The sequence below is a fragment of the Astatotilapia calliptera genome, chromosome 3 (assembly GCF_964374335.1).
Source record: "Astatotilapia calliptera chromosome 3, fAstCal68.1, whole genome shotgun sequence".
NCBI classification, from domain to species: Eukaryota; Metazoa; Chordata; class Actinopteri; order Cichliformes; family Cichlidae; genus Astatotilapia; species Astatotilapia calliptera.
Window position 1 is genome coordinate 56,283,128 of NC_137424.1, and position 13,466 is coordinate 56,296,593.

Sequence of the window (13,466 nt, forward strand, 5' to 3'; positions counted from 1 at the left end):
TCACAGGGCACAGATGAGGCAGGGGTACACAGGTATGTCAGTGTTACCTTATATAAGTGAGGAAAGACATATTTTTGTCTCTCCCAGTATTTAAGGGGGTCCTCCAGCCTTCCAATATTTGGCTCCATCATGTACCGTTGGACCTCAATATCTGTTTATTTTATTAATAAAATATTATTTATTTATTTTTAATATTCAGTAATCATGTCTCACCTCTAGTCTTCTGTCTTAATTTCAGGTTTTCACCGTGTGTTGTAGATAGTTCAGGAGGTTGACTCAACCAAGCAGTCTACTTTCGGGTACAGTTTAGAATGCCAGAATAGGGAGGATGGTGTAGGTTTAAGTTTATTAGATTGATACACATATACCAACAAGACAGTGTACATCACTTGTGACAACAGCATTTGTTTTCATTCAAAGGCTTTATGGTTTTTCCTATAATACCTGGTGGGCCAGTCTCTAGTCAAAATGCCCAGGCCGATTTTTTTTTTTTGTCCCAGTCCAGCCCATGGTCGTTCCTGTATCACTGAAAGCCTCTCCTTACAAAATACAATTTAAAAAAAGCATACATTAGATTGTCAAGGGAGCAGAACTATAATTAATGTAATTAAGCCACTTAAGAAGTTAGTTTTGCAGGGGTACTGCTCCTGAAATATCCCGTGATCTTCCTGGACTTGGCTCGGATGTCAGAGAGCTCAGGATGTGAGAGCTCAGGGGTCTGGTCAAGGGCCTTCTTCACCACTAAGTTCAGGGTGTGAGCTATGCATATGGCATGTTTGAGTCGTAGTTCCCTTGCACAAGCCCTCATATTAGCAGCCCCATCTGTTACTAGGCATGTGACTTTGTCAGTAATTGCCCATTCTGTCATGAGTGAGCCTTTCACTTGTGTTTTCTTCAGTGTGTGCATTAGGAAAATACTGCACTCCTAAAACAACAGTATTTAATGTGCTGGACTCATCAACAAAATGGCAGGTGACTGAAAGATAGGCCTCTGTGTTGGAGGTCCATATATCTGATGTCAGACTCACAGCTGCTGCCTTCTCAATGCTGGCCTTAGCTTTCTCCTTCATCTTCTGGTACCTGGCCTCCACCATGACTTTCAGGGCCTAAAGGAAAGAAAAAAACATTTTGTTTAAAAGTACGACGTGGCTGTGAAGCAGTGTGTAGTGTAGCTACACACTTAGGCTTTGAGGTTCAGTCCTGCCTGTTCACATTTTATTCTGTAAAAACTAAATTTTCACTGCTGTTATGACCTTTTTAGTGGGGCGAACATAGCTAGGATTTAATGATTCAACAAATCTTTTAAATCCTTTGTCCTCCACAATGATAAATGGCTGGGAGTCCTCAATCACCATGCTAACCAGGTCTTCATCTATTTGAGATTGTTCTCCTGAGGAAAGACAATAAAAACAAAGCACAAATATAAATATCACACACGTAACTTATTGCACTTGTATAATATTGTTATATCATTTAGTAACATTACTGCATGCTAGTGATGGCCAAATGAAGCTTTCTGAAGCACTGACGCTTGTATTGAAAAACGGTTCATTACTCGAAGCTTTTCAACACAGTCCTCTCTGGTGACATTTGGTGGCCAAAAATATGAAGTGCAGCTTGAATCCACAAAATAAAACCAACCACTTCATTATGACTGCTCACTCTACAGAGTGGAATCCTGTCTGATATTGGGCCGCCGTTTTGTTGCTTTGAACGTGTATTTTTTGGTGGTTAAAAAAATGTGTTTTATTTGTTTAATAAATAGTTTTGATCAGTAAACTCTCCTTGTTTAAATATGCATCATGGTGTGGTCTGTCTTTGCTTGTGACTTCTTGATGTTGGTAAAATACAATAATTGAAAAATACCACGTTACATATAATATATACATATAATAATGTACAACACATTATGGAGTATGCTTCTGCTCTGAGGTCCTGCCTCCATGCACGTATGCATTTAATCGCCGGAGGGGTATATTTATAAATAATATTATATTAGGGAAATTTTCCCAGACATATTTTTGAGCTGGGGGTAGAATTGATTGTGAAATGGAAAAGGAAAATGCTTATGAACTTGCAAATTAAAAACATGATGCATTGACGGTAACCCTTTTTCATTTTTATTTAAAAAGAGAATTTGTTCTAGTGTGCGATGGCGGAAACTGTTCCTTTTCGTGGAGATAATTTCTCGTGCCTTAAGGAAAATCCCTTCACATGGCCCAGAGGAGGCTGGAGTGCACAGAAACTGGTAGAGATGCAGTTATACAGTCTACCTGGGCCCCACCAACTATCAGCTAAAGAGAATAAATACATTAAATTGCTGCACATTTGGCAGACTAACATTTTCAGATTAATTAAACAATAAAATATATATTTTTACAACATTACATGTAAAGAATCAAGTGGAAGTTTTTCTAAAGTTATTTAATGATATTTATATTATGGAAGCAGATGTTTGACATTTTACCTTTTTCCCGTTTTCAGATATAATAAACACGCACAAAACAAAATTTAAATTCAATTCAATTCAATTTTATTTATATAGCGCCAAATCACAACAAAAGTCGCCTCAAGGCGCTTCATAGATACAGAGAAAAACCCAACAATCATATGACCCCCTATGAGCAAGCACTTTGGCGACAGTGGGAAGGAAAAACTCCCTTTTAACAGGAAGAAACCTCCGGCAAACAACAAGAACACAAAGCTGGAAAACCCACCCGATTGACAAAAATCTACTCAAAATTCTCCCGCACAACAGAACCTCCTCTGTTCCTCGCTGGCTCCAAATCTCTCAGTAGAATGATCAGTGGTTCGCTATCTGTCACCATCAAAACACTCCACAAATCCCGCGAATGATTCACCTGCTTATAAACCATTGAATCAGACACCGAAGCAGTCACACTCTAAATGAAGCTTCGGACGTCACTGATCATGTGACTCTGGCCAAACGAATCAAGCTTCGACACAGTGCTTCTGAAGCAGTGTGTTGATTTTTTTGACACATGCACCGGAGCTTCAGCTTCAAGCGGGCCATCACTACTGCATGCTATATTATCATTGCATTTGATGGCTCACCTGGTCTTGCTCCACAATTGGTGTTCCTATTCTCATGCAAAGCTCTGTAGTGCCTAAGCATGGATGATGTGTTGTTGTTATATCCCAGCTCCCTGGCACATAGCAAACACTTCACCTTGTACAAAAGTAAAGACAGCTTAACATAAATTGTATTGCACGATCAGTATTATGAAAATACATCTTCTGTAGAAATTTACATACCTTGTTGGGAGGAATAGGATCAAAATGTTCCCACACAGGGGAGGACATCCTCCTCTTCTTAGCTGGCTCCATTCTCTCCTGACTTTCTCTCCTCACTCTCATAAACCTCCAAACTGTCTCCAAACTCTCACTAACCGCAACTCTCCATCAAACATCCACATTTTGAATGAAGTCTGAGGGGTTTATATCTCAGTCATAGCTCACGGCAAAGTTCGAACCACTTCCTGAAACAGTCACGTGGTACAGCCGGGCAGCGAGGCTTCAGACGTCATCATTTTCAGCTCCTCCCATGAATGAAGCAAGCCTTGTTATGCGCATCGCGGAAACGCCCCCTCCATTACTCGACAGAAGCTTCGAAGCCTCAATACAGAACGTCACATCACTACGTATATCTATTCGTTTTGTTGTAGTTTCTCCATATATGCAATTTTTGTGATCCTGTGTCTGTTATATGCAGCACTATGGTCTTACTTCACTGTGTACTGTACTGCACATGGTGGAAATGACAAACCCACCTGACTTGATGATGTGCACTTTAACTTTATAAACACACAACTAGACTAACTATAATACAAAAGGCTCATTTGTTGAACTATTATAGGGCAGAAAGTTGGCGACTAGATGCCAAAATTACGGTGGCCCCTAGAGACAAAGCACATACAAACTCCAAAACACTTGCAAACCCCAAAACACATGCAAATTCCAAAACACAACGGAAGTGCTCCAGGACGCTAGGGGCAGTGTTGGGCTTTTGTTACCTAGTAACTACACAAGCCAGGAAGTACCAATGACCAGATTTGGGGTCTGCAGCCTTACCTGCAGCATCACCTCATCCCCCATCACACTGAACACTGGTGCTCCACAGGGGTGTGTACTGAGCCCTCTCCTGTACTCACTCTACATCTACGACTGCACAGCCACTAACAATTCCAACATCAAAGTCAAAAAGTCAAAGTCAAAGTCAACTTTATTTGTCAATTCTGCCTTGTGAAGTTTGCGGACGACACTACAGTGGTGGGTCTTATCACCAACGGCGATGAGACGGCCTACAGGGAGGAAGTCAGCGCCCTGACCCACTGGTGTCAAGACAACCATCTCACCCTCAACGTCGCAAAGACAAAGGAGTTGATAGTGGACTTCCGGAGGTGCAGAGAAGTACACACCCCCATCACCATCAACGGCGCTGCTGTGGAGAGAGTGAGAAGCTTCCGGTTCCTTGGAGTACACCTGGCTGAGGATCTTACGTGGTCAGTACACACAAACAAAACAGTGAAGAAGGCGCAGCAGCGCCTCTTCTTTCTCAGGAGACTGAAAAGATTCGGCATGAGCCCCCGCATCCTCAGGACCTCCTATCACTGTTCCATTGAGAGCATCCTCACTGGATGCATCACCACCTGGTATGGCAACAGCACCGCCTACAACTGCAAAGCTCTCCAGAGAGTAGTGCGGTGCTCTGAACGGATAATTGGAGGTGAGCTTCCCTCCCTCCAAGACATCTACAGGAAGCGCTGCCTGAGGAAAGCGGGGAGGATCATCAAGGACTCCAGTCACCCCAGCCATAAACTGTTCAGACTACTTCCATCAGGAAGGAGGTTCTGCAGCATCTGGTCCCGTACCAGCAGACTGAGAGACAGCTTCTTCCACCAGGCCATCAGACTGCTGAACACGTCATAGACACCTCAGCTTCACTACTGGAACTTTAACATTATGCACTACACACTGTACAGTAATGCCACTGTTCTGCACATGTCTCAACTCTGTATATTTTTATATATTTTATTTTATTGTTTACTCTATTTAATTTGTAAAAATGTGTATACACACACGTAGAAAAACATTTAGTATACACATCCAGAAATGCATATACTATTATATATTGTACATATATTTATTAGTTTCAGATGTAGCCATTCTTGTATTTTGCTTGTTTACATTATTGTATTTTGCACAACTCTGTTGCTTGTGAAGCTCGCACACAAGAATTTCACTCACATGTGCTGTACCAATGTACCTGCACATGTGATGTGACAATAAAAGTGATTTGATTTGATTTGATTAAAGGCCGCATTTTAAGGCCGATTACGTCACAGCGACACGACGAAGGCTGTCCCAATTCAAAGGCTGCTCGAAATGCGGCCCTCAAATGCGTCCTTAATTTCCCTGAATTTTAAGGATGGGTTGGTGTAGCCTTCATAAGTACTGAATATTATGTCACTTATTTATGCACAAATGTTTTTATAATGAAGAACATTAAAACATTACTGTTGGCCACATGTCGGGTAAGTTATGTGACATTAGCGATGTTTGTACTAACTTGGTTTAAAAGCCTTTACTTCAAAATATACGCCGTTCAATAGTTGACTTTAATCTTACAGAGATTGTGATGATTTTATGGATAATTAAAGTCAGTCATATATCCACAAACACAACAAGCTGAAAGTCAGTGATGCTGCTCGGTTTAAATATCACGGCACAAGCCGATGTTTTACCTGATGGGTAAAATGTTGCTGTTGAGGGGTTCCTGCTGCTCCTGCTGCTGATAGTACTGGAGGGCAGGGCTGTGTTGATCTGAGACTGTAGACATTAAAAAGTCCATAGAGATGGTAGCTGATTAAACAAGTATCATGAGATAATAACAAAATGCAAAGATTGGTGACAGCGCTTGGAACCATAAAGCAACAAAAAACTGTAAGAAATAAATTAGGCTCTGCCTGTGAATCACTCTTTGCTTCTCTTCTTAATATAAATATAAATATGAAATAATGTCATTATGATGATTCCATTTGTTTCACTATCCACTCTGTGCAGGGGCAAAGCTTATTACATGTTTAAACTGTAGAGATACAATAATTTTACTGCTGTAAAATGCAAATTTTGTCTTATTTAAAATATAAATCTAATATAATCTGCTTCTTAATGTATGTTCTTTAAAATACAGTGTGTGTTTTTTTTTAAAATATTATAATAATGCATAATTATGTGGACATGCATATTAGATCGTTTTTTAGTGAAATATAATCCCTCCAGAAAGGCAGGAAAAGCCCAGAAACTTACTTTAAAACTAAATATGTTCCCTAAAACGGTGACAGAGCTACAGACCCATGAAAGCCTTACACAGGTAGCCAGCAGCTATGACCAGCACTACCTGTGCAGTTAATAAAAGGACAGGTAATGTTTGTCGCGCTGTTGCACACACAGCACGCTCGTTTGTTTCAGTTCGTCAGTTGCAACAAGACAGCTTACCAACGTGTACGTAATAAGCTAATACTCCTGTGTGCTACACACTACAGTGTACGCTGTACACCTACTTACTGGTTTTGTCGCATCAGTCTGTGTCTCTGAGTTAACTTGTGTTTCTCTATGGAAGAAATATAGTATCATCAGAATTCAAGTATTTTTAGACATTGAATTTATGACACTGAATTTTTATCCTCCAAATTTCCCTGCAAAAATATTCACCTGCAAAAATTCATCTGCAAAAATTCACCTGAAAAAAATTCACCTGCAAAATTTGCAAGCCAGAGCCTTTTATTTAGCAAAACTGTGATTAATAGTTAAATATTATTGTTGAGGGGCACAGACAGGACTCTGCACACACACATAAAAAATAAATAAATAAATAATTCTTTTTTTAAAAGTTGCCTCAACAAAAGGGCACTTTGGGCACCCATCAGGAAAGGTGCTCAAGCCCCTGCCCCTTTGATACCTGATTTATATGGAATATGGCTGAAGTAAACTAAAGTCTAAATTTCTTAGTCAGTCATTTGTTTAATGGTAATTTGACATTATATAATTTACATATAAAACTATGGATTGTAATTTTGAATGTGGTGTGCTGCCCAACATCCAGGCCAAGAAGCATGAGAAAGCTAAATAAAATCCTGCGACTGTCTTAGAGCAACTAACGGCTCTTGTAAGAGCCACTCACCTCTGAGAGTACACTTGGTTAAAGTAATGAAACTAAATCTTTAATCCATAGGTGTCAAACTCATGTTCACACTAGAACTGAAGTGGGACAGCCCTGTTAGTCTATCAGTATGTGCAACACATTTAGTTGTTTTAGTACATGAATAAAAATCTGACTGACTTGAATTGTAAAGTTATTACCCAGACTTTTCTTTTTTATAAACTTAATGTAAAAACAGAAATCTGTGTAGTAAGAACATAAACATTGTCTCATTGTTTGTTCCTTAAAGTACTTGCACTAAAACTTAAAAAAAGACAGCTGAGTAGATTAAAGAGGTTCAGACTTATAATTGTAAATCACTACAAACTCTCATTTAGGTCTAAGATTCATTTAGACCGACAGCAAACCACAGCTGTGAGCTACATGCAAACACTAGTGGTGTGGTGTATTTTCTGTAATTCTGATCCACTCCTTCAAAGGAGCTTTTTTTTTTTTTTTTTTTTTACCTGGAAGCACGTCAATGTAGACAACCTGGCAAAACTTCTTGTTTGCGATGTGGGTCGTTTCATCACAGAGCATTTACAGTTGCCTTTGATACTTACGTTTTAGTAGCCAGATTTTATGCACTTGAAATGCAACATGTCTGTTTAAACTGCAAACAATCTTGCTTGTATGAAGGTTATGTCAGGATTTTGAGAGTTGAAGATGATATTTCAGGCACACATCAGGAAGAGGTTTAAGAGGCTTCATTGGGGGTGGAGTGGCACTGGTTGTCTCCATCGCAGTTTACTGTACACAAGTAAATACACTTGTAGATTTCGAAAAACACTGACATGACATTGTGGGTGCGATTTGTTGTGAGCCTCCATTCGGTTTGATTTGATTTGTCATTAACAAAAGACAACATTTCCACATTTAGAGAAGAGAGGAGTGGGCGGAGCCACTGAGCTTCGAGTCGTCCAGCGAGCCTCGCACCGTCTGTTTCCTTTTACGTCCGCTGAGCACACATAATAAGACGGCTCCGTGGGATTGAACTTCATTCGACTTTGTTTGTTCAAAGAAGAAACTGTAACCATGAGTGGACGGGGCAAGGGTGGCAAAGGACTCGGCAAGGGAGGCGCCAAGCGTCACCGTAAAGTTCTCCGTGATAACATCCAGGGCATCACCAAACCCGCTATCCGTCGTCTGGCTCGCCGTGGCGGAGTGAAGCGTATCTCCGGCCTGATCTACGAGGAGACTCGTGGTGTGCTCAAGGTGTTCCTGGAGAACGTCATCCGTGATGCCGTCACCTACACTGAGCACGCCAAGAGGAAGACTGTGACCGCCATGGATGTGGTGTACGCTCTGAAGAGGCAGGGCCGCACTCTGTACGGCTTCGGCGGTTAAACTCATTCGCCCTAATCCATCAAACGGCTCTTTTAAGAGCCACCCACTTTCACTTTGAGAGTTTTGTTCCCTTATGACAGACTGACATTGCCTACATATTGTAACTGACTGGGTTACAAGTCCGTTGACTGTTGTGTTATCAGTGTATTGTGTTCATAGTTGGACCACATCCGCAGCATGGCGATTTACCGAGTGTCCTTGAATGTGCAGTAGTCGAGAGGCCGGTTAGCCTGTCAATCACATCAGCTACCAATGACAGTCTGGAGGAGAGCAGGTGTGTGGTTGGCTGACAGTGTTCGGGGGCGGGGATTAGAGTGGTTTGTGTGTGGCGGAAGACAGAAGAGTGTCGGGGGTTGTGCTGTTGCTGTAGAGCGCACTTTCCCCGTTGTGTTGGCGTTGGCTACGGCCCACAGTAGCCCGTGTTACTATTCTGAATAAACACCGGTAACCGGAACGCTGATCGTCTGTCGAGGGACGCTACAAGATTATATTGACTCTCCGTTTTGCTATAAGATTCAGCTGTAATGCGTGCTTTTCTCCACAACGTTACAATAACTGTCATGACCACAAACTGAACTTCACAGGTTACAGGCCTATTCAATACCACTGTTTATTAATACTCACTGAACAGTCATAGACCAAACAAAAGAAAAATAATAAATTTCACTTATTCATCAGTTTATTTGTAAATGTCTTCCTGCCATAAATCTGCTTGAAACAGAAGTGCTTGCTTAGTAGATTCTTTTTTTTTAATTTTTTTTTTTTTTTTTAGGTAACTAACCCACCTTTGATCTAGTAAAAAGGTGGACATGAGTGGCTGAAACCCAATGAAGCTTCTTAAACCTCTTCCTGATGTGTGCCTGAAATATCATCTTCACCAATCATATCAATATAACAGTTTTGATGTGATCTCCTTTCTGAAAGGCTTACTCACTCTCACAATCCTGACATAACCTTCATACAAGCAACATTGTCTAACATATGTTTTAGTACGCAGATTTTATGCACTTGAAATGCAACATGTCTGTTTAAACTGCAAACAAAGTATCAAAGGCAACTGTAAATGATCTGTGATGAAACGACCCACATCGCAAACAAGAAGTTTGCCAGGTTGTCTACATTTAGTTGACGTGCGTCCAGGTATAAATAATAATAATAATTTAAAAAAAGCTCCTTTGAAGGAGTGGATCAGAATGACAGAAAATACACCACACCACTAGTGTTTGCATGTAGCTCACAGCTGTGGTTCGCTTTCGGTCTAAATGAATCTTAGACCTAAATGAGAGTTTGTAGTGATTTACAATTATAAGTCTGAACCTCTTTAATCTGTTCAGCTGTCTTGTTTTTAAGTTTTAATGCAAGTACTTTAAGGAACAAACAATGAGACAATGTTTATGCTTCTGACAGCATAAACTCTGACAGCACTGAGCAGCTCCTTTAGTGGCAGGCTGCAGCACCCACGATGTGGGACAGAGAGATTACTCAGGTCTTTCCTCCCCACTGCTGTCAGACTCTACAACAAAGACTTGCAGCTGATCAAACACACACATCCACACAAGTGCAATAAGACTGCTATATGTGCAATTCTTTTTTTTCTGACAAAGTTGTACTTTTCTATTTTCTTACTCAGTTGTATATAGCATTTGTATTCTATTGCATACCAGTGTTTTCTAATTTCCGCTACATAACTTTGCACTTTTGCTGTAACGAAACAAATTTCCCACCTGTGGGACTAATCAAGGTCATCTTATCTTATGCACTTACGACACAGATCTCTGGTTTCAAAGCAAGTTTTTAAAAAGAAAAGTCTGGGTAATAACTTCACAGATTTCAGATTTTTATTCATGTACTAAAACAACTAAATGTGTTGCACATACTGATAGACTAACAGGGCTGTCCCACTTCAGTTCTAGTGTGAACATGAGTTTGACACCTATGGATTAAAGATTTAGTGTCATTACTTTAACCAAGTGTACTCTCAGAGGTGAGTGGCTCTTACAAGAGCTGTTAGTTGGTTGAGGAAAGTGGCTGGATTTTATTCAGCTTTCTCATTCTTCTTGGCCTGGATGTTGTCGGCCCAGCAGCTTGTTCAGCTCTTCGTCGTTGTGGACGGCCAGCTGCAGGTGGTGGGGGATGATCCTGACAAGGGCTTAGATTTGGTTTTGGCATTGGTGGGGATGGATGATTCAACCTCCAAACCCTGCCCTGCTTTTGTCTTTGTTTCTTGATTATTATTATTTATTTTATTTTTTTTAAAAAAGAGGAGAAATATACTTGCCTACATATGCTATTCTTCATGCTTTTAAACCATTTAAAATTACAATTCATAGTTTTATATGTGAATTACTTAATGTTAAATTACCATTAAACAAATGACTGAGTAAGTATTTTAGACTTTTGTTTACTTCAGCCATATTCCATATCAATCAGGTATCATACCAAAAAAAAGGAAGCTTCAAATACAGTCATGATAATAAAAGAATATGACTTTAAGGACTTAACATTACTTCAGTTATAGTACACAAACATCTCTTATATGCATTAGCACTAAGGGAACACTGAATGACCTGGTGGTTTTTGTCCATCTAAGATGACCACAAAGTAAAAGATCTCTCGGCAACATGATGCAACATTTTAGGCACTATTGCCCCGATCAAGTTAGTGAGCTGGGATGTTTTATTCTCAACATGAACTACTGTTACAGCAAAAGACATGGACTACATGCCCCACACAACAACTCACTGTCCACTATGTGAAGGGGCCACACACACATGCCTGCTCCTCTCGTTAAGTGAGATAAACTGCTGGCATATTTGTTTTACATCTATGAACAGAATCAACTTTTTGGAGATTTACTTTCCTGGATGACTGAGAATGCATGAAGACGTAAACAGGTCCGTGAAAGGCCCAGCCAATGACATTGGCCATAGTGAGGCAATTGTGAAAATAAAGTCAGTGAATTCCACGTTGATGCAAACTGTAATTTCTGGTATAGAAACAGCATTAAGATTGAAGTGAGCATAAAACTTGTGTTATAAAAAGAATACTAATAAAAAGAATAAAGGAGCGAGCTCTTGGTGTGAGTGAGGTGGCTCTGAAAAGAGCCGTTGTTTGTAGGAGAGCGTGCAGCTTAAGCTCTCTCTCCGCGGATGCGGCGAGCCAGCTGGATGTCTTTGGGCATGATGGTGACCCTTTTGGCGTGGATGGCGCACAGGTTGGTGTCCTCGAAGAGTCCGACCAGGTAAGCCTCGCTGGCCTCCTGCAGAGCCATGACTGCAGAGCTCTGGAAGCGCAGGTCGGTCTTGAAGTCCTGAGCGATCTCGCGGACCAGACGCTGGAAGGGCAGCTTGCGGATCAGCAGCTCGGTGGATTTCTGGTAACGGCGGATCTCGCGCAGAGCCACGGTACCGGGCCTATAACGGTGAGGCTTCTTGACGCCTCCGGTGGCCGGGGCGCTCTTACGAGCGGCCTTGGTGGCCAGCTGCTTTCTGGGGGCTTTGCCGCCAGTAGACTTGCGAGCAGTCTGCTTGGTTCGTGCCATTCTTCCTCACTTTTCTTTTCTTGTGATACGAGCAGAAAATGTAGCGAACAGAGGAGACTCGCTGCTCTTAAAGTGTGTGACTGGCTGTGACGCGGTGCCGCTCCGGCTCGTGATTGGTGACGGGCTCCACGTGGAGCATCGCCCCGCCTCGGTGTGTGCTGCTCATTGGAGAAAAGTGCATTGATGTTGCGCGCTGCCGCAAGCCTCTCTGCGATTGGTGCGTGACGAAGCTGCGCGCGCTCTGCGGAAATATAAGCGAGGCTTTGAGCTGATCGGACCACATTTTCTCTCAGTCTCGATACTACGAAGAAAAGAACCTGTCAAAATGAGTGGGCGCGGAAAGACCGGAGGCAAAGCCAGAGCTAAGGCCAAGACCCGCTCATCCCGTGCCGGGCTTCAGTTCCCCGTGGGTCGTGTCCACAGACTGCTGCGCAAAGGCAACTATGCCGAGCGTGTAGGAGCCGGCGCCCCCGTTTACCTGGCAGCTGTGCTCGAGTACCTGACCGCTGAGATCCTGGAGCTGGCAGGCAACGCAGCCCGCGACAACAAGAAGACTCGTATCATCCCACGTCACCTGCAGCTGGCTGTGCGCAACGACGAGGAGCTCAACAAGCTCCTGGGGGGAGTCACCATCGCTCAGGGTGGTGTGCTGCCCAACATCCAGGCTGTGCTGCTGCCCAAGAAGACCGAGAAGCCCGCCAAGGCCAAGTAAACGCAAAGCGCTCGGCTTCACCAACAACAAAGGCTCTTTTAAGAGCCACACACTTCTCTCTGAGCAAACATCCTTCTTGCTCTTACTCTGTAACAAGTTGTGTATTGGGAAATGTAGATTATGCATCTTGATTTACTTTGAAATGTACATTTATTCATGTCATCTTACAGAGTCGGGGACTGAAATCCACTTTCAAAGAAAAACTACTTTCATTAACTCCAAAGCTCTGTGTGTTTTTGTCAATGAAACTTACTTTAGGTCTTGATATAAAGCTAAAGCAAAAAGCTCTGCCTCCTGTGGTGTGGGGTCATATTCACCTCATTGCTCATCTTACTAATTAAGAGTGTAAATGCTGTTAAAATGTTATGTGTTGATTTCATGATGTCGATGACTGATTTATAATAAGTTACATAATTTCATGAATATATATAGTTTGCGTTGAAATGTCTTTATTTGAAATGTACATGTGTAAGGTGAGAGCTAGTGTCTCGTGAGAATACCCTTAACGAGAGCACACGAGACCTTTCATGGACTGCGAGGGAGCAGATGTCTCTCATGAAGCGATTTAAGCTAAAGGTTTACTAAAAGAAAGGGCAATACAAGGACTTAAGGACCTCTTTTCTGGACAAGCAGCCAACGAGGTA

The 13,466-nt window shown here is 41.8% G+C and overlaps 4 protein-coding genes across 5 annotated transcripts; 2 read left to right on the top strand and 2 right to left on the bottom strand.

The window, feature by feature from the left end:
• Positions 1-320: 320 nt before the first annotated feature.
• Positions 321-7,829, bottom strand: LOC145425504 (uncharacterized). 2 transcript variants are annotated; one of them, XM_080298608.1, is made up of 6 exons: positions 7,690-7,828; positions 6,589-6,634; positions 3,277-5,850; positions 3,076-3,190; positions 1,254-1,390; positions 321-1,106 (listed from the first exon to the last, which is right to left on the bottom strand). In XM_080298608.1, the coding sequence occupies exons 3-6, from the start codon at positions 3,376-3,378 to the stop codon at positions 846-848; spliced, it is 615 nt and encodes a 204-aa protein (XP_080154734.1). In that variant the 5' UTR covers positions 3,379-5,850; positions 6,589-6,634; positions 7,690-7,828; the 3' UTR covers positions 321-845. The 2 variants fall into 2 exon arrangements, with proteins under 2 accessions (XP_080154734.1, XP_080154735.1); XM_080298609.1 differs by lacking the exon at positions 6,589-6,634 and having other exon boundaries at positions 7,690-7,829.
• Positions 7,830-8,257: 428 nt separating this feature from the next.
• LOC113018228 (histone H4) lies at positions 8,258-9,292 on the top strand. The gene has a single exon (XM_026161296.2). It carries the CDS (start codon positions 8,258-8,260, stop codon positions 8,567-8,569), a length of 312 nt encoding a protein of 103 aa, XP_026017081.1. The 3' UTR covers positions 8,570-9,292.
• A 1,486-nt stretch (positions 9,293-10,778) lies between these two features.
• Positions 10,779-12,228, bottom strand: LOC113018219 (histone H3). The gene has a single exon (XM_026161287.2). It carries the CDS (start codon positions 12,108-12,110, stop codon positions 11,700-11,702), a length of 411 nt encoding a protein of 136 aa, XP_026017072.1. The 5' UTR covers positions 12,111-12,228; the 3' UTR covers positions 10,779-11,699.
• A 33-nt stretch (positions 12,229-12,261) lies between these two features.
• On the top strand, positions 12,262-13,045 carry LOC113018225 (histone H2A-like). Its single transcript, XM_026161293.2, has one exon. It carries the CDS (start codon positions 12,436-12,438, stop codon positions 12,820-12,822), a length of 387 nt encoding a protein of 128 aa, XP_026017078.1. The 5' UTR covers positions 12,262-12,435; the 3' UTR covers positions 12,823-13,045.
• Positions 13,046-13,466: the final 421 nt, after the last annotated feature.

Bases quoted from the DNA above. Each gene is read 5' to 3' on its own strand.
- LOC113018228 (XM_026161296.2), top strand. From the start codon at position 8,258: ATGAGTGGACGGGGCAAGGGTGGCAAAGGACTCGGCAAGGGAGGCGCC.
- LOC113018225 (XM_026161293.2), top strand. From the start codon at position 12,436: ATGAGTGGGCGCGGAAAGACCGGAGGCAAAGCCAGAGCTAAGGCCAAG.
- LOC145425504 (XM_080298609.1), bottom strand. From the start codon at position 3,378: ATGAGAGTGAGGAGAGAAAGTCAGGAGAGAATGGAGCCAGCTAAGAAG. The intron at 3,191-3,276 runs GTATGTAAATTT...CTTTTGTACAAG, and splicing joins ATCCTATTCCTCCCAACAAG to GTGAAGTGTTTGCTATGTGC. The intron at 1,107-1,253 runs GTCATAACAGCA...TCTTTCCTTTAG, and splicing joins ATGTTCGCCCCACTAAAAAG to GCCCTGAAAGTCATGGTGGA.
- LOC113018219 (XM_026161287.2), bottom strand. From the start codon at position 12,110: ATGGCACGAACCAAGCAGACTGCTCGCAAGTCTACTGGCGGCAAAGCC.